An 18,641-nucleotide genomic window follows, 5' to 3' on the forward strand; every position below is an offset into this window, starting at 1 on the left:
AAAGAAAAGAAATGAAAAGAACAACAACAACGAAGGAAAAGAAAAACGAAAGATCAAAACGAAATAAAACCACCGAATAACGATAGCCACCTTACGATAATAGCACTTGTTAACTCCAACAGTTACATTAGCGCGGTCTCGTTCAGCTAGTGGCACAGCATGGAAGCGCGCATGCGTGTTTCGTGTTTGGTTCATAGTACGATCCTGTCACTAGGCGCTTGTAAAAAAAACTACGAAGGAGGAGAAGAAGAAGAATAGCGTCTGGGACGGTGTGATTTCTGTGGTCTGATTTTGATAAATGCTGTCGATCACAGTTAATAAAAGGTGAGTGATGTCGCTTTGATTGATTGATTCGTGAACTGAATCATTGTATTACGGATTGAAATACAAATATACGATGTTTTATTTGAATAAGCAAAGCTCTCCGTTGTGGGCTTTGTTGTCCAATCTGACGTTCCATGTTCCTTGGGCGAGTGTTTACCGTATATGTTGTTTTTGTTTTTCAGTGTACGTATTTATACAAAATGGGATGGGTGGCTGTCTGTCACTAGACAGAGAAGAGACTAAAGCGCGACGGAGGAGTGAAGAGATTGATAAACAACTTGGTGAATTGGCAAAGCAAGAACGTAATGTTATCAAGATACTTTTGTTGGGTTAGTATATTATGTGATGTGAGTAGTTTTTTTTTTTTTTTTTTTTTTTTTTTTTGCTAGGGGCTTTACGTCGCACCGACACAGATAGGTCTTATGGCGACGATGGGACAGGGAAGGGCTAGGAGTGGGAAGGAAGCGGCCGTGGCCTTAATTAAGGCACAGCCCCAGCATTTGCCTGGTGTGAAAATGAGAAACCACGGAAAACCATTTTCAGGGCTGCCGATAGTGGGATTCGAACCTACTATCTCCCGGATGTGAGTAGTAGACTGTGCGAGGAATTTAAAAATATTATACTGTATAAGAAGTGTGCAACTTGGATGGTTGTATAATTGCATGATTTATAGAAACTTCTGCTCTTTATAATTAAGGATCTTTTTAAGAAGTGCGTAGAGTTCACGCTGGTTCCCGGTGGCGAGTGGACGTGTGACTATCGGTGCTAGCATATTACTCATTGTGGTGTGTGAGTAGGATCGGAGTTGGCAACGTGTTGCGCCTTGCTTAGCTTCCTTGGGAGCGGTACGACAGTTTGTGAGTATTATATGTATTAAATTCCCAACTCACTCCCCACCTCATGGCGGAGTCGAGTGGGGGACAGAGTATGGAGGAGGAGTCTGTTGAAGTTGATAGTCGTGAGTACTCTATGGACAATACACTTGTGTTAAATGACCCAACCCCATCTGATAGTAACCGTGCTCCCTCTACTAAGGTTGATGTGTATTCTATTAAACCTGAAACGCAGACATACGATGATACACATACAGGCCCCTATCTAGTATTTGTGGAGGCCATTGATGTAAGTAAGAAATTGGGCAACACACATCCCATGGCTTTGGGAAAAAAAAATTATGACCGTAAATTTGAGGGTGTTACTCAAATTGCTAGGCAAGGTCGCCATAGGATTCAAATTGAGTTTCAGACAAGAACAAAAGCTAATCACTTTCTCACCAACCCTATCTTAAAGGAAAAACATCTTAAAGCGTTTATTCCTTCCACGTCCCTATATAAGATAGGCGTTATTCGAGGGGTTGATAAAGATTTGTCGGTAGATGAAATTTGTAAGGTTGCTGAATCGACCGCCCCTATCGTTGGAGCTCAGAGAATGAAACGACGCTCCGTTCAGGATGGACGGGTCAGTTATATTCCAACTGGCACCATTAAACTTACGTTTCGCAGCCAGACTCTACCTGCCTTCGTTTCCATTTATCGGGTTCGTACTAGGTCGACCCATTTGTCTTTCAACTGACGATCTGTCGGCGATATCAAAGATATGGCCATACCAAAAAAAACTGTAGGGCTCAAATCCCTCGATGCGCCAATTGCGCACACGATCATGAAACTACAGAATGTAAGAATCCTACCAGACTTTGTCTCAATTGTTCCAGGGAGCATTCAGTAGGATCTCCTCAATGCCCAGAACATAAACGACAACAGGACATGAAAAAAAAGCAGGCTTTGGAAGTTTCTCCTTTATCCTCAGAGTCCTTTTTTACTCCAGTAGCCAATAGATTCAACCCCCTTCTGACCCTACAACAATTTCCTCCACTCCAGAAATCTACGCCGGTTCTGCAGAATCAGCAGCCCAGAAAACGTAAATTTACGGCGGTTGTCTCATCACCCACCCCGAGTCCAGATAGGTTACCAGGTTATGATGTCCAGAGATATCGCGAACTCCTCAAAATACCTCCCTCAGCTACACCTGCAATATCTCCCAAAGCCTCTGTATCCTGGACGAACATTTCGGTTCCTTCCAAGCAGGTTGTGTCGCCTAGAGACCGCCAAGCCAGAAAAATCCCGGGCTTCAAACCCGGTTTCGAAATTAATTCCAGTTATTTCGGACAAACTAGGTGCTAAGGCAGCTGAGCACGATGCCACATGGTCAAAAAGGCTCCTTACTTTGCAGGAGGAAGTTGTGGCTCTTTTACACAACTTAGAATCTTATGTTTCTTCACAAAATAGGTCTCCTAGGAATGCAAGTGGTAATGTAACCAAATAACACGAACTCCCTCCGATAATTGCTTTATATCTACCTCATATCCTATTCATTCACAATTTCGCGGTACCCAATACATTGACGTGTTAGATACTCGATATCTAGCCCGTAGTTGCCTTATTCATTTCTTTTCTGTCACCCACCCAGTCCAGTAGTTTAGATACCTTTATTTCTTCCCTAGGTGTTGACCCGGTCTGTTTGTGATTGGTAGAAAGTCGCCAAGTATCGGTCGCTGTGCCGTGAAGATTAGTCCCCTAGTGTCCTTGTGTTTTTCCTGTGTAGTAGTTTTGTTGTTTCATTCCTTAATTTCCCCCTTTTTTACACTTTATACTTTATGTGTCTGCCTCCTCCGTACTTTGGGATTGTTTAATAGGTTACGTGGCTGGGTATACCGCTCTCACGCGAAGCCCATTAAATTATCAAGACAAGAAGTGGAGATTCATATTTTGTTGTAGAATGTTGAAAGTGCTGTAGACCAGTAAAGTTGACATGGATTTAGCATATAATAGCTTATGGGAACCTCCTGCCTGTGAAGTGCAAATTGGTATTTTCCTGCCAAACAGAAAATTTACATATGCAGAGTGTAACAGTATGGTATACCAAACTGTAAGGACATATTCCTCACATGTAGAAGAAAATATATGTTGTATGGACAGGAAACGCTATTAGTCATAGGAAATACACAAGAAGAGCATACCTCCCTCCGTAAGGGTTATGTAGATCAAAGGTATCTGTCACTGTAATATTTGTCCCAAATGGAACATAATAATTGCTTTTACACAAATAAAGTCTAGAGAATAATATGGATACATGCTTTACTACCTTACAACTGTTTTTTCTGCTACATCGCAGCACTTCCGTAAGTGTTTTGTTTGTCTAACACTTCCGTGTGTGATGTTTTTGCTCACTGAAGTTGTTTGTATTAATTAGGTGTCGTTTTCTTCATGTTGCTCATTCGTTTTGTGCCCTAACTCATTCATTAAATGATATATTTATTGGTCCATGGATCATGCTATTTTCCTTTCAACAAAAAAGTAATACATTTATTGGTCTAGGGATCATGCTATTTTGCTATTTGAACTGCCTGCGCTAGTCATAACACTCCCATTCGTCGGTGCTAGCCCTGGACCTCAAGAAAGAAACAAAAGACGGCGTGAGCAGCAGAATACGACATAAGGGAGTCCTGTCTACAGCCTGTAAGTACGTATACATATTTCTCTAGTAACGACAGTTTTTTTTAATTTACCGCAGCTTTTTCACTTTATTTGTGTAAAAGTTGTTATTATTATGTTCTATTTGGGACAAATATCACAGTGACATTTCGTAGATACCTTTCGTCTACATAACCGAATAAAAGTTCACCTAGAGTACCATATGTAGTTCTCTGTGTTAGTCACTACAAAATTTGGTCAACGACAACACTCTTTTTCCACATTCCTGGAGGTGATAGCGATCACACAACAATTCTTGCACAGCTGACACACACAATCCTCCTGCGGATCATGATGTTTCGTATTGTCACATATTCTTTGATGGAAGCCATGTACCGCATATCGTGTCATGACATGTCACTTTACAATGGCGAAAAATGAAAGTATCCTCCAAATCAATACATCATATATTCCGTCATTAGACGGAGTAAACAAGATCAGACATGTTTCGGCTCGTTTGAGCCATCTTCAGTGAAAAAAATTAGGGGGGTTGGAATAATTTACATAATATGAGTTGAAAAAATGCTAAAAAACATAATGAAAGCGCAAATGAAAAAACAAACAAAAGAGAGCCTATACGGAAACAAAATTAGCACAAATATACAATATTTACATCAATATGCAGAGCAAAAAACAACTTATTGTGACAAAATTCAGTGAAACAGATGTTAATTTGAAATAATAATAGATACTAAAAACTGCGTTAACCTAAGAAACAAGGGAATGAGAAAACAAATGATGTAGATGGAAATGAATGATAGTAGCACATGGTGAGGTTGTGGACCTCATAGTTTACAAACTATTGGTTTATAAAAATCACAAAACAGTTTGAAATCGCTGTCAAAATCATCTTAGTGGAAATCCATCACATCAAACTGGTCAGGAGGAGAGCGGGAGCAAACATTTTGAGTAACTCATAATTTTATTGTTTCCAATCTTGAGTCATCATGGCATCCGTGGTATAAAACGTTCTCCATATTTCCTTTTTCTTTAAATGAAGTTCTTGTAGAACACTGTTGTAGGCAGGTAGTAGCATCCACTCCTGCTGGTCCTCTATGAAGAACCTGTCCCTTACTAGTTCGTATACCAATCATGAGGGAGTAAATTTTGATAGGTTTAGAACTTTCTTTAGATAAACGGCTTTCGTCTTCTCTAAATCTCTTAAATTACTCTTGGTAAGGGGTCTCATATTAGATGTAGTCCGTAACTCACTATGGGTGAGATCTTCACTTTAAAGAGCTTCATCGCTGTATCCACTGAGAGACTCCGCAGATGCTTGATTTCATTCATGGCTATTACTGCAGCAGCGACCTTGTCTTTTATATGTAGCGTGAAAGTGGTACATGTGGCCTGTACTTAAAGGTGGCAGGGGTCGATAATCTCTCACTCTTATAATTTGTGTCTTTCAATGCAGTTTTTCCTCCTCGTCTAAATGTCAAGACTACTGTTTTACTTGCATTCAGCTGTAAATTGTTTCTTCCTGCCCATTCCACTAATCTATCAAAAGCTGTTTGTAGATCTTCACTGGACGAAGACACAATTGCCATATCATCCGCATAGACATAAATTTTTACATTCTCTGCACTTACTCTCCTGATTGCGTCCGTGGTCGCTATGTTGAACAGGATTGGGCTCAACGGATCCCCCTGAAGCAGTCCTGTTGTTTGTTCTATCGGAAAGGACATTGTCAAGTTGTCGTCAATTTGTACGAAGTTCTCTGCAAATATATTTCGTATCAGAACAAATAGGGCAATAGAACTTCCAATAAGCGGCTCGAGTTTTTCTGTCAGTAATGTTCTATTGACTGAGTCAAAGGCCTTTGAGAAGTCGATGAAAGCAACATGTAGTTTCTGCTTCTGTCTCCCTGTTGTTTCTCGTATGTCATTTTGTAAATACTGAGCAGCGTGTAGAGTAGATATGCCCCTTTGAAACCCAAATTGCTCTTCCGGTATCACACGGTCCACAAGTTCTGTTAGTCTTTTTTCAAGGAGTATTTTAAATGGAATGCATTCTAATGCAATACTCCTGTAAGCATGTGGGTCGTCATGATTTCCTTTCCCCTTGTATAGTACCTTTAGTGTGGCGTATCTCCATCTGTCCAGAATGGGTTATCTTATGAGGCATTGATTCATGATGGATGTCCAAGCTGCTTAGAGTTCTGTAATGCTCTGTTTCAAGTGTTCTATCTGGACCACAAGCCTTGTGGTCTTTACTTTTCCGAATTGCCTCCTCTACCTCATCTTTTGTGAACAGTCAGGTAATGGTAATGTTGTTATTGTCGTTCTTCTTGGATGGTCTGAAGTTCTTGGCCTGTAGTACCTTACTGAAATGTGATTTCCACATTTCCATTGTCATGTGCCTTGGGAATTTTGGTTGCCTTGGTTGCAGAACCCTGTTGGGATTTTGTTCAGCTCTTTCTATCAATTTAATTTCGGTTATACGCTGGAATGCTTCTTTGGCTTATTTAATCACTGTCTTGTAAAGCCTCCCTTCTGTTTCTAGGAAATCTAGAACAAGTTTTTTCTTCGTAGTCTGATAATCGAGTCTACAGTTCAGATCTCCAGTCATTATGAAGGGTTCATTCTTGTTTGTGTTACTGAAGGCTGTGCTACATTCCTCTATTATGATACTTTCATGGGTGTCTGGTGGGTAGTATCAAGAATCTTTATCCGCCATTGACCATATACAATGAAATGGGCTTTGTCAACTGATGATAATTTCGTACTTAATATTACTTAGGCTAAATGAACATACACCTTTTATTAAAAATACTAACATTATTAATTCAGGGGTATTATAAAATGGATTTTCTATTAACCAATCTTACATTTTTCTTTTAAAATTACTTAAAGGAGTGGACCATGCAGAATGTGGTAATTTATTAAATAATCTTAAACAACTGATTTTATGTGAGTGAGCAGTTTTTGACAGCCGGTGTATTGGGATGTCAATGTCTGCTTTACCTCGAGTATCATGAAGGTGAATGTTTTCCCTAGTACTGAATTCATTTATGTTGTTTTTAACATATGTCAGTGATATATAAATATACAGATTTATAATTGTCAGTATTTTAAGCTTAATGAAGAGAGGTCAACACTGGTCAACTGCACCAGCCTTACACATTGTTCGGACAACCTTTTTCTGTATTAGAAGTATATTATATACATAAGAAGAATGCCCCCCATAATAACAGTCCATAAGTAATGTGTGACTGGAAGAGACCAAAATATGCCATCCTTAGGTAGTCACTGCTAACTAAATCCCTCAATTTCCATATCAGATAGGCCACTCGTGATATTTTTTTATAAACATGATCAGCGTGTGTTTCTCAGTTCAATTTGGCATCAGTATGAAAGCCCAAAAGTTTGACTGACTGACTGACTGACTGACTGACTGACTGACTTTCAATATCTTTGGATAATCCTATTGTGAGAAATTGAGTTTTCCTGATTGCACAACAGCATATTGGATGAAAACCAATGCATTGCAGTTGCAAGAGCTTCCTGCAATATCTGATGCAAACTGAGATGCTCTGGTGTTTTGTAATAAACGTTTTATCGTCCGCATAGGATATAAGAGTATGAGCTGTGACATTTTGTGGTAAATCATTGACTGCCAGAATGAATAAAAATGGACTGAGGACAGAGCCCTGTAGCACACCAGTTGTGACTTTCTTCAAAGTGGAATACCTGTTTTTAATTGAGTCAAACTGATATCTGTTATTTAAGTATGACTTAATTATGTTCAGTGAGGGATACTCAACACCATACATCTCAAGCTTTGCAAGTAAAATTTTGTGACTAATACAATCAAAAGCTTTACTTAGGTCACATAACACCAAAGAGATCGCCTGCTCATTTTCAAAAGCTGTTAATATCTGATTAACAATTTCAAGAACAGTAGGAGTACATTTACCTTGTCAAAACCCAAACCGACTGTCGGATAGGAGATTGTAAGTTTCAAAATAGTTGCTAAGTTGACTGTACAAAAGTGATTCATTCAAATATTTTAGAAATTATTGGAACAATTGAGACAGCGCGATAGTTCTGAAGAAGTTCTTTGTCCCCACTTTTAAATACTGGAATAACTTTAGAAATTTGAAGTAGATCAGGAAAAACTCCAAACTCTAAACACTTATTAAAAATAAAAGCTAGAGGTTCATAACTCAAATGTATTATTCTTTTGATTATTGTAATTAGATAACCAATAACAATCCATACTCTTAGAGTTTGATAATTGTAAGCTAACTTTAATTACTTCATCAGATGTGATTTCAACCCAATGGAAAGTGTTTCGGCAGGGGGTTGATTGTGAAGAAAGTCACTCGCATCCGTACCTGTTGCCTTAATTTGATCTCAGATTTCTGTTACAGAGTTTAAGAAATAATTATTCAGTTCTTCCGGATCGAGAAATGTTTGTACTATAACATCCCATGCTGCCTTGCATTTGTTGGGTGCATTCTCAACATATTTTTCACAAGATAAAGTTTTGGTATGGATAAGTTTTCTTTTATATAACTTTTTACAATTAAGATAAGCTTTACACACGCCATTCTGCTCGGTTCCTCCTGGACAAGAGTTCTTATAAATTCTATACAGCAAAAGCATTCTTTCTGTATACTGAGTCAATTCATCAGTATACCAGTTCACTTTCTTACTTTTAAGTTTAACATTACGACTAATTTTTACCAGTGGTGAACATAAATGCCACAACCAATTTATCCAGAAAGTTTCCAAATACAGCTTCAATATCATTTTCTCCCATTTGAAATTCAAATGGGAGAAATTTGTTTAAGATTTTCAATAAATATGTTAATATAATCATCACCCTTTTTCATCATTGTAAATTATGTCAGGCTGGTTAAGATATAATGATGAAAGCAAGGGGTCATGATCTGCAAAACAAATCTCTCGAAAAATTTGCAGTAATATTATCCAAGCATGCATTATTATGTGTAGGTAGCTTGTTTGTGCAACTTAAATTTAGAGTTCTTAGTAAATTCAGAAAATTTCTAGAAATCTGCCCATATGCCATCTCTATGTTAAAATCCCCACAAACAACTTTGGTCTTCTTTTTTTTTTCCATTATTAATTCAAAATTCTTAAGAAATACATAAGCATCAGCATTTGGAGATCTATACAAACTAACAGTTATCAAATTCTGATCAACCAGCCTCACACAACTAAATTCTCCCTCTAATTCCACACAATATTGACTTAAATCAATCTTTACTAATTTAACACACTCTCTAACTAGAATCCCAGCTCCCCCGTTTTTCCTTTTACTCCTACAAAACATATCTGCCACAGTATATCCACAGGGCACAAAATATTCTACTTGATTTTCAGAAAGCCAATGCTCCCATACACAAATCACATCAACTTTCTCGGTTTGGCAAAAGTGTTCTAATTCCAACAACTTATTTCTAATGCATTGGATATTCACTTGCAATAAATTGCTATCCTTCTTTTGGATGCCATTTACCTCTCGGCAACTACTTTTTGTATCGCTCATTACTGGTGGAGATTTCTGACCTGATGTTTCATGTACTGGTATTTTATGAATAGGAGAATAACATATCTGAGTTTGGCTACTTACTAAACTATCTTTGATAATGGTTTGATTTGGTGACCGATCTGATTCGGTCACAGATGTTAGTTTTGGTTTACATGGCCTCTTAAAATTCATAACATTTTCTAGTTGGCTGAGTCAGCTACTAGTTTTCCTAGTGGGTATTATAACCTAAGGGAGTTGCATTTTTCAAAGTACATATCTTTTGATTAATAAAATCGAGAACAATATTAGCAATCTTTCGTTTACTGAATTGTTCAGATGGAGGCCATGTTTTGTATAACAGTATCTCTCAAAACTGCTGCATTCAATAACCTGAGTATTATGAAAATGTTTACAAATTTTAACAATATCTGTATTGACTTTGTCCACTTCAGTGTTCCCACATGAGTTTCTACTCAAATCATGCCTGTGGGGCACGTTCACTACAAAGACATTAGTGTGAGTCAGCTTCCCTAGTGTATATTTAAGTTGTGATCTTACATTCTTGGCGTCGTCGTGAGCTACGTCGTTCGTCCCACCGATGATAAGCACTGCATCGCCGCTTCCGAAGTTCCTAGTTGCTTCTTCTACGTTTTCCAGGACATTGCTGATAGAAGCTCCTGGATATATTTCTCCGGTTGCTGCTATATTCTCGTCATTTATCACTCCCGCAATTCCCCCTTCCGTGGCTATCACCAAACACAGCTACCTTTATTTATTTAGGCCTGGCTGGGTCTTGATTCTGAAATCTAGGCCTAACCTTGGCACGCATAGATATCAAGGATAATAAAAAACCACCTATTCAATAGGTGGTTTTTTATTAAATTATCCTTGATATCTATGCATAACGTCATCTTCAATACGGAACAATAATGAGAGTTGTTACTTGTAATGATTAATTTTCACGTGCGCGATCACTTTCTTCCAGAATTAAATTATTTAGGGCAGAAATTCAGCTGTAGATTCCTTCTTAGCCGGCCAATCATGAACTACTTGACACAACGTGCTCAAGTTTGTTACTGGTACCGGTATATCACTCGAAGAATGGTCAGTCCCGAACTCTTGCAATCGCAGTCTTTCTTTTAATTCTTGATTTTCTACTTTAACAGCCTCATTGTCCTTTTGTAGAATGTTTATATACCGAGCTCGATAGCTGCAGTCGCTTAAGTGCGGTCAGTATCCAGTATTCGGCAGATAGTAGGTTCGAACCCCACTGTCGGCAGCCCTGAAAAGGGTTTTCCGTGGTTTCCCATTTTCACACCAGGCAAATGCTGGGGCTGTACCTTAATTAAGGCCACGGCCGCTTCCTTCCCACTCCTAGCCCTTCCCTGTCCAATCGTCGCCATAAAACCTATCTGTGTCGGTGCGACGTAAAGCAACTAGCAAAAAAAAAAAAAAAAAAAAAGAATGTTTATAATTTCTAATGCAATTTTTATATTCCCCATCGTTTATTTTTGGTGCTTCATTGTCAACACCGTTGCCAACTACAACATTCCGAAGACCTGCTCACAACTCCAGTCAACATTTTCATTAGTTTTTATGTCTCTAGGGCAATTTCCACACTTATCACTATCAATCACATGAATCACACAACATCCTATTTTTCACTAATCTTCGACATTTTCCGCACTTTTCGTCACATTTTACGATTAATTTACTCGAAGGATAAAACACTACGTCGTCATTATCGGGCGCCATTTTGAAGAGTATACACCTATTATGGTGCACATTGTAGTTTTTACAACTAAAACGTTCTCATTTTTAAGAATCAGTTCAAAAGTTGATAGACCTGGACTTGTTAAACATGAAATACCTCCTTTTGGGTGCCCTTTCGGCCCCTGCGTTGATAGTACATACACCTCAGGTTTCTAATAATACTACTACGATATCATAGGTATCCAGTCGATCTTGACGTAATGAGCTATAAGCATTCTTTAGTTCATGTATATTCCAGGTTATGCATCGGAGCTTCTTGTATAGTATAAAATTCCTATCACTCTTCTCTCTTAGTCCGTTACAATCATTATTGGTGGAGTCGTGTGTGTTCCTTCGAAAGGGACGAACGAACCGTCTCACCATTACTCCTTTCGGCCAGTACTGTGGTTGGCTGACTACATCCAACATCTCAAATAGTATTCCTACTTTAAATGCCTTGTTATTACCCCGTGTAGTGAGCTCGTCACACTCGCACTGCGCCATTCTGCTATTATACCTTTCTTATCTGTTGAATGGTGTAGACGACCATGCTGCTCGGTCACCTACTTCCTTCTACCTCTCTCGTGCCCATTATAGTGCCTTCGTAGAGCAGTTCAGATGCTAAATGGGTGTATTCGTTGCTGATTTTTGTTTGCCGTGGGTAAAATTACTGCCAGTGCACATCAACCTTAGTAGCATTATTAGGAAGTAGAATGTATGCAAATCTTACTGGGAATTCTGTATTAGAGCAGAGATGTGTTTGCGATGTCCTGGAACCGTTAGAAGTACATTTACTTTTGTTGTTGAGTCATCAATCCAGAGACTGGTTTGATTCAGCTGTCCATGTGCTAACCGGTTATGGTACACAATTCAACAACAATAAAGGTGTTTTAATTTGTTCCACCTATTCAATACTATTGAAACACCTTTATTGTTGAACTGTAATAACATGTAATATGGTACACAAGGAAGGATTAGAGGTGCAAAAATACTGACTGTCCGGCCCTCATGTTTCTCACATAGTGTTGCCGATTTTGAACCATACAGTAAAAACAAACATACACTCCTAAAATATTTCACGCATACATGGATCAGGTTTTATGGAAATGCGTACAGAAATGTGTGAAAATTACCTCTAATATATTGAAAACCAAGTATAGTGTAATCATAATAATAAAATGTTCCAATTAAAAAACAACTGCACTCTGAGAACAGCGTAAATATAATAACAAAACATTCCAGTCAAAATTAAGCAGACTGATGCCCGGTTTCACCAACCTTCGTCAAAATGTCGTGATGAACATCAAATATGATGGTCGATCAAGGCTTGGCGATCCGTTAAAATGAGAAGCATTTCACCGACACACATTGGCTTTATTTGAGGTTTCGTCAAATATGACGATTCATCAGAATAATATTTAGGTGTCCATGGCAAATTAATATATGTTGGCCTTTCTGATTTGCTAGTAAAACAAAAGAAGGTTAGAAAATAATATTTTTCAGTTCCCATGAGTTATATAATGTTTCTCTATTGTGTTAAAAGTTAGCTATTTAACTACTAAGAAGAAATGGACAACAAAGGAACATTTCAAAAAAGGGGCGAGAATTTCTCCAAAGAAGAGAAGGCACTATTGGTAAGGTTATTTGCTGAAAAGAAAGATGTAACTGATAGTGTGACTGTAAAAGAGCTTGCGAACAATTAACAGACAAGTTTAATGCTAGAGATTTTGTTAAAAAAAAGATCGAAGAAGCAGCTGAAGTCATTTTATAACACTTTTAAGCGCAGGTCGAAACAACAGAAGGTCCAGAATAAGATCAACAAGCATAATCAATCAATCAAATTCTTTATTTGCAAATGAGGTGTCTACCTCGGTGGCAAATGGTACACTAAAATACATTATTGTCAAGCACTGAATATTAAATTAACAAGAGAAGAACATTTTCCTATAATACAATATTATACAATGTACGCTAACAATTTTTTCTATTAAACACACAGCTCATCCTTAATAAATTTATATTGTTTACAAAATTCTACTTATAATATCTCCTGTACTACTTACAAATATAGTCAATTGATATACAGTATGTGGAATTACTTCAAATGATACTATACAACTGGTATAAGATTAAAATTTACATTGCATTTATGACTTATTTATTATTTTTTTTTTTTTTACCCATTCTGGAACCTAAGTAGCATAAAGACCTGCTGCATCTTAACCAGAGCCCCTTTTGCCACCACTTTTCAGAGTTCCTGAAGGGCCTTCACGGCTACCGTAGCGGTCCCAGGGCCCTCAAAGTCCCCACTATACTTCACCCCTACAGGCAGTCCCCTACTTTGGCTGTCCAAACTCCTTAGACCAGGAGATGGAATTAATTTATTCACACACATTTTTTATTTATATTAACCTGCACTGGTCGAATGCCCTCTAACATTTCATTTATTTTCTCTGTTGCTGTTTATTCTCTTCTTGAATATCTGTACAGATTTTGGAAAAGGATCAAACACTACCCCTGGTAAACTGTTCCACTCCTTCACACCCTTCCCAATAAATGAAAACTTACCCCAATCGCTTCTGCTAAAATTCCTTCTAATTTTATATTTGTGGTCAGTCCTGCCGATATAATTATTTTCCAACTGAAGCCTCTCACGGATATCTCCCCATGCTGCTTCTCCTGTATAGGCTCTATATAATCCTGTAAGTCTAGTTTTCTCCCTTCTCTCACTTAAAGTTTCCCACCCTAGTTCCTTTAACATTCCTGATACACTACTGTTTCTCCTGAAATCCCTTGTTACAAATCTTGCTGCTTTCCTCTGTACACTATCTATTTCTTTTATTAGGTATTCTTGGTGAGGATCCCAAACACAGTTTGCATATTCCAATAATGGACGAACCATACTCAAGTAACTTTTGTTGCATCCTTTAAGTAGCCTCATTATGACATGTAATGATCTGTATGCTTTCCCAACAATGTCATCCACATGACCCTTCCAGTGCAAATTACTTTCAAATCTCACACCTAAGTATTTGCACTTGCCATCTTTTGGGATAACTACCTCATCCAAAGTATATTGAAATTCAGTTTTAAAGCTCCTGTTTGTAAAAGTTGTAACAGTTGATTTGCCTCCATTAACCTTCATATTATTTTCTTCAACCCATTGTTGGATACTTTCAAGGTCCCTTTGTAATTCTGAACAATTCTCAGTGTTGTTTATTTCCCTATAAACAATTATGTCATCTGCATACAATCTTATTTTTGATGTTATATTGTTCCCTAAATCATTTGCATATATTAAGAAAAGTAACGGACCGATTATACTACCCTGTGCAATTCCCTTCCAAACTTTCTCTTCCTGAGATACATCATTTCCTACTTTGACTTTCTGAACCCTTGAATTTAGAAATGTTTTTATCCAACGTGTAACCCTTACGTCCAATCCTATTCCCTCCAATTTCTTTAATAATATTCCATGTTCCACTCTATCAAAGGCTTGGGAAAGATCTATGGCTATGCAATCTAACTGGCCTCCTGAATCCAATTGATCTGATACGTCCTGCTGAAATCCCATAAAACGGGAGGTGGAGCAACTGAAACCTCATCATTAGATGAAGCCTCTTCCCAATTATTATCTATTATCTGTGATCAGGTGGAGGCCATTCCTAATGAGTTTGATTGCGACACTTTCTACATAGATCAAATAGATAACACCTGTTACGAACGATGTAGTGGAGATAAAACAAGTTCGACACATAACCTCTCTGCTGTGTTGGAGATCGCACCTCATGAAGAATCGGTGATGTTAGCTGTTTCTACCGAGCAAATAGTGATATCGCGGCCGAAACCGTTGACAACTACTTCAAGGAATCCGTGGAGTGCGAGGAACAGACCCAGTTTAAATAAAGTGAAAAGGACCGAAGCTTGTGGAAAACTTTCTGAACTGTCTACCGCCCGCACTCCGGCGCACACTCACTCATACCTTACACACACTCTGCTACCGTAGACACGCACACGCACATACGCACACACATACATACGCACACACGCACGCATACACACACCAACAGGTCCGTGAATACTTACCAACTTACCTCATGAGACGAGGCCGTGGACGGGCTGGAACAGACTAAAACAGTCTGGAGCTGGACTCGAACCAAATTAAACTAAAGGGAGGAGCGGGAGACGGGAAGAACCCAGAACCCTTCCCGATAAATGAAAGAACGGGGTGAAAATACATGGGGGTTTATTAATGAAAATAAAGTGAAAGAGATCAAACAAACAAAATAATAAAATCAAGCTTGAAATATAACTCACGGAGATATGCGTAGAAACTTATCATATAGGTTATTCATCCAATCATATCAAGAGGCAGATTGAAAAGACATCAAACATGGCCACACAAGCTTCTTTCAATCACAAACTTGTAACATACGATTTACTTCCTCCACATAATTTCATACACGCGACGTATGACACATTCGTCCTCGCAATGAATTAATATCAGTGGACATACATCGAAAGAACTTACACGCACATCAAATAAAAACATACACGTTACATCTCACACATCTCCAAGTATATGGACCAGCATCCCAGAGAAGAGATCCATCACGCAACAATCCCCCGTTTGAAAAACACAGCATCCCAGAAAGAAAAAAAATAAAGAATAAATATGGCTGCCATAGTTACGAGGCGAGTAAACAATGCTAACAATGAAGGAAGACTCATTCAAATGAAAGCAACAAACGTAAATATATAATTAGGCCAGCAAATAGCCTGAGGAATGAAAATAAGAAAATGTAAATAATACTTAAAAAAATAACACTGTAAGAAAAGGAGAATGCTGTTAATCAGGCAGGCATACAGCACAACCACACGTACACACACACCATAGAGACCCAAAAGAAATGTATACGGGTAGAATAATCAGTTTTGTCCAGACACATAACGAATACAGAGAGGTCCGCATAGCAAGACAAGTGCTTTCATGGACTCATGAGCTCAATACAAGACGCGTAATATAACAAAGGATTGCCGCATGAAGGCAAAGCACATCCTCACATAATTCACAGTAGCTTCATCGTAACCATCACGCTTGCAACGTATTCATATCGCCTCACCACGGACGAACATGAATACCAGTCATAGCGTCAAACACAACGTCACGCATCAAGAGCTCGGCCATGAGAGAATCGACGAATAAAAATAAATGGCAATAGGTCTCGAACTTCAGACCACATACACGCCAAACAAACACACCACTGACTAAAACCATCCTCCATCCTTACGGGTTTAAGTCACACAAAAAACAGAACACACAAGATCAGAGAAAACTATCAATAAGACAAAATGCAGCATTAACGGTTAAATGTACATAACTAATAAGCCCACGCAACCATAGCAAGCCAAAAAAAAAGGGTTACCTTAATAGTCGGGCGTTGCTGAGAGCATTAGGTAGTCACCAAATAGCGACCGAGATAAAGAGCCGAGCATTCAAGCAGATAAATATACTGAAGGAAAAGTAAACGGCACAGGTCAAAGATCTCGTATCTCAAAAAGTACATTGTTGTCTCGACCGCCATGTCGGCTACAACCGTCCTGCGAACTTAATTCAAAGAAGGCGGACACGAGACTGACGAAGAGGGCACTTCGGCTGATGGCCGGAAGCGCACTCTGTCAAGGAGAAAACGAGTCATACGTCACGTCCAGGGAATAAATCGACCGAAAGGTCGATAGCGGTCAAAGAATGTATTACATACAGAGAAGTGCACCACCAAGGGAAACTTGGTGCGGCACATCTTCCCCACACCCCCTCGAAAATGAGTCCTTACTTGGTGATCAGGCAAGAAGGGCTCATTTTACCACGGGCGAAACTTAACACTAAGTGTGTACACACCCTATAACTAAGCGTATCAATTTAACAATAACATCAGGCATTAAAAATGGACAACAGAATATGAAAACATCTATGCACACGTCATAATTACACCTTATTTTGAAGATATACAATATAATAAACGTCCTTTCGTTATCAAACACAGATTCATTAAGAATTATGCAGGCTTCAGTGTCCTTTCACCGAGCGATAATTGACTCCAAGGAGAGTTATGGCAAGTCAGGCAAACATATGTATCTGTCGATTAATAATCCAGTGAATTAAACAAGTTCAGACCACAGTATCCCATTACACTCCGACCTCTTCTCAGTCACTGAGGGTGGATTTCGAAGGAATTTGGTCGAGCTATCAATACGTTTCTTTTCCTCACGATACAAGTGTTTCTCACAGGGCAATCATTACCTGAAACACAAAACAATATAAGCATACGTGCTTGCAACAAGTCAAAGTTAACTCCATATTATCAAGTCCAATACATCTTAAGGGTGCTAAATAAATCAATGCTACGAACTTCTGGAGTAATACTTTTTTAACATGGAAACGTGCGCCTTTGATTGCACACGGCCGGAGAGATCCTCCACTTTTACCGTAACAGGTCCCAGAAACTCAGTGATCCTTCTGGGCTCAGACCACTTTCGACACAGCTTTTTACTAATGTGATCCATGGTAGAACTGACAGGGAACCTCTTTACCAGGACCAGATCTCCGACGCGGAAAGGCACAGGCATTCTTCCCTTGTTATACCTCTGGGCCACCCTGTCTCTGGCTTTAATCAGTTGCTCGGAGGCTATCTTCCATTTCTCCAGGACATCCAGACGTCGGGAGGGTTCGGAGAGATACTCCACATTCCATTTCAAAGAGAGTGGATCGTTGGGGACCCTGCCCAAAAATAATTCGGCAGGAGTGAACCGGCTGGACTCGTGCATGGCAGTGTTGAAACCTAGGCTGAAAAAAGAGAGATAGCAATCCCAAAGGGATTGGGTGTTATAATGGAAGGCAGACAAACAGATTTTTAGATTTCGATGAAATCTTTCAACAAGGTTCGGTTGAGGGTGATGAGGGCTCAGACGGATATGTTTTATACCCCAGGAGAAGCATAAATTACGGAACTTAGCGCCGGTAAAGACCGAAGAATTGTCAGAGACAAGCGTCCTAGGTGGACCAAAAACTCCGAAGATGTGTTTAGTTAACAAATTCACCGTGACGTTAGAATTAATTTTACGAACTGGGAACAGCCAAATGAATTTAGAAAAACCGTCGATAACAGATAAGATACCCACGTTGCCAGATTGAGATCGAGTTAGGGGTCCAAAGAAATCAATGAATAGTTTCTCACCAGGAGAATTAGCAACGTCGGCGGAATGAAAACCGATCTGAGTATTCTGAGCAGGCTTACATTTTTGGCAAACATCACAGGTTTTGACATACTCGAAGACTTCCCTTTTTAGGTTCGGCCAGTAATAATTCCGGGAAATTTTATGAAAGGTTTTTAACTGACCGAGATGGGCGCCTAAATGAGAATCGTGATAATAATTTAAGATCATGGGTCTCAGATTTTGGGGAACGAAAATTTTAGAAGTACGGTTGTGAAGACTTTTGTAACACAAAAGGCCCCTTTTTATTTCAAAGGATTCCCAACC

General features: G+C 38.9%; 1 protein-coding gene across 4 annotated transcripts in view; it reads left to right on the forward strand.

Moving 5' to 3' along the window:
* Positions 1-234: 234 nt before the first annotated feature.
* The window catches only part of LOC136876035 (guanine nucleotide-binding protein G(o) subunit alpha), a 108,778-nt gene continuing 90,371 nt past the window's right edge, over positions 235-18,641 (forward strand). For all 4 annotated transcript variants that reach the window (XM_067149646.2, XM_067149649.2, XM_067149648.2 and 1 more), the window contains exons 1-2: positions 235-324; positions 507-653. In XM_067149646.2, the coding sequence (XP_067005747.1) occupies positions 530-653 (124 nt within the window). In that variant the 5' untranslated portion in view covers positions 235-324; positions 507-529. The remainder of the gene's footprint in view (positions 325-506; positions 654-18,641) is intronic.

This window comes from Anabrus simplex, chromosome 6, assembly GCF_040414725.1.
Source record: "Anabrus simplex isolate iqAnaSimp1 chromosome 6, ASM4041472v1, whole genome shotgun sequence".
NCBI lineage: Eukaryota > Metazoa > Arthropoda > Insecta > Orthoptera > Tettigoniidae > Anabrus > Anabrus simplex.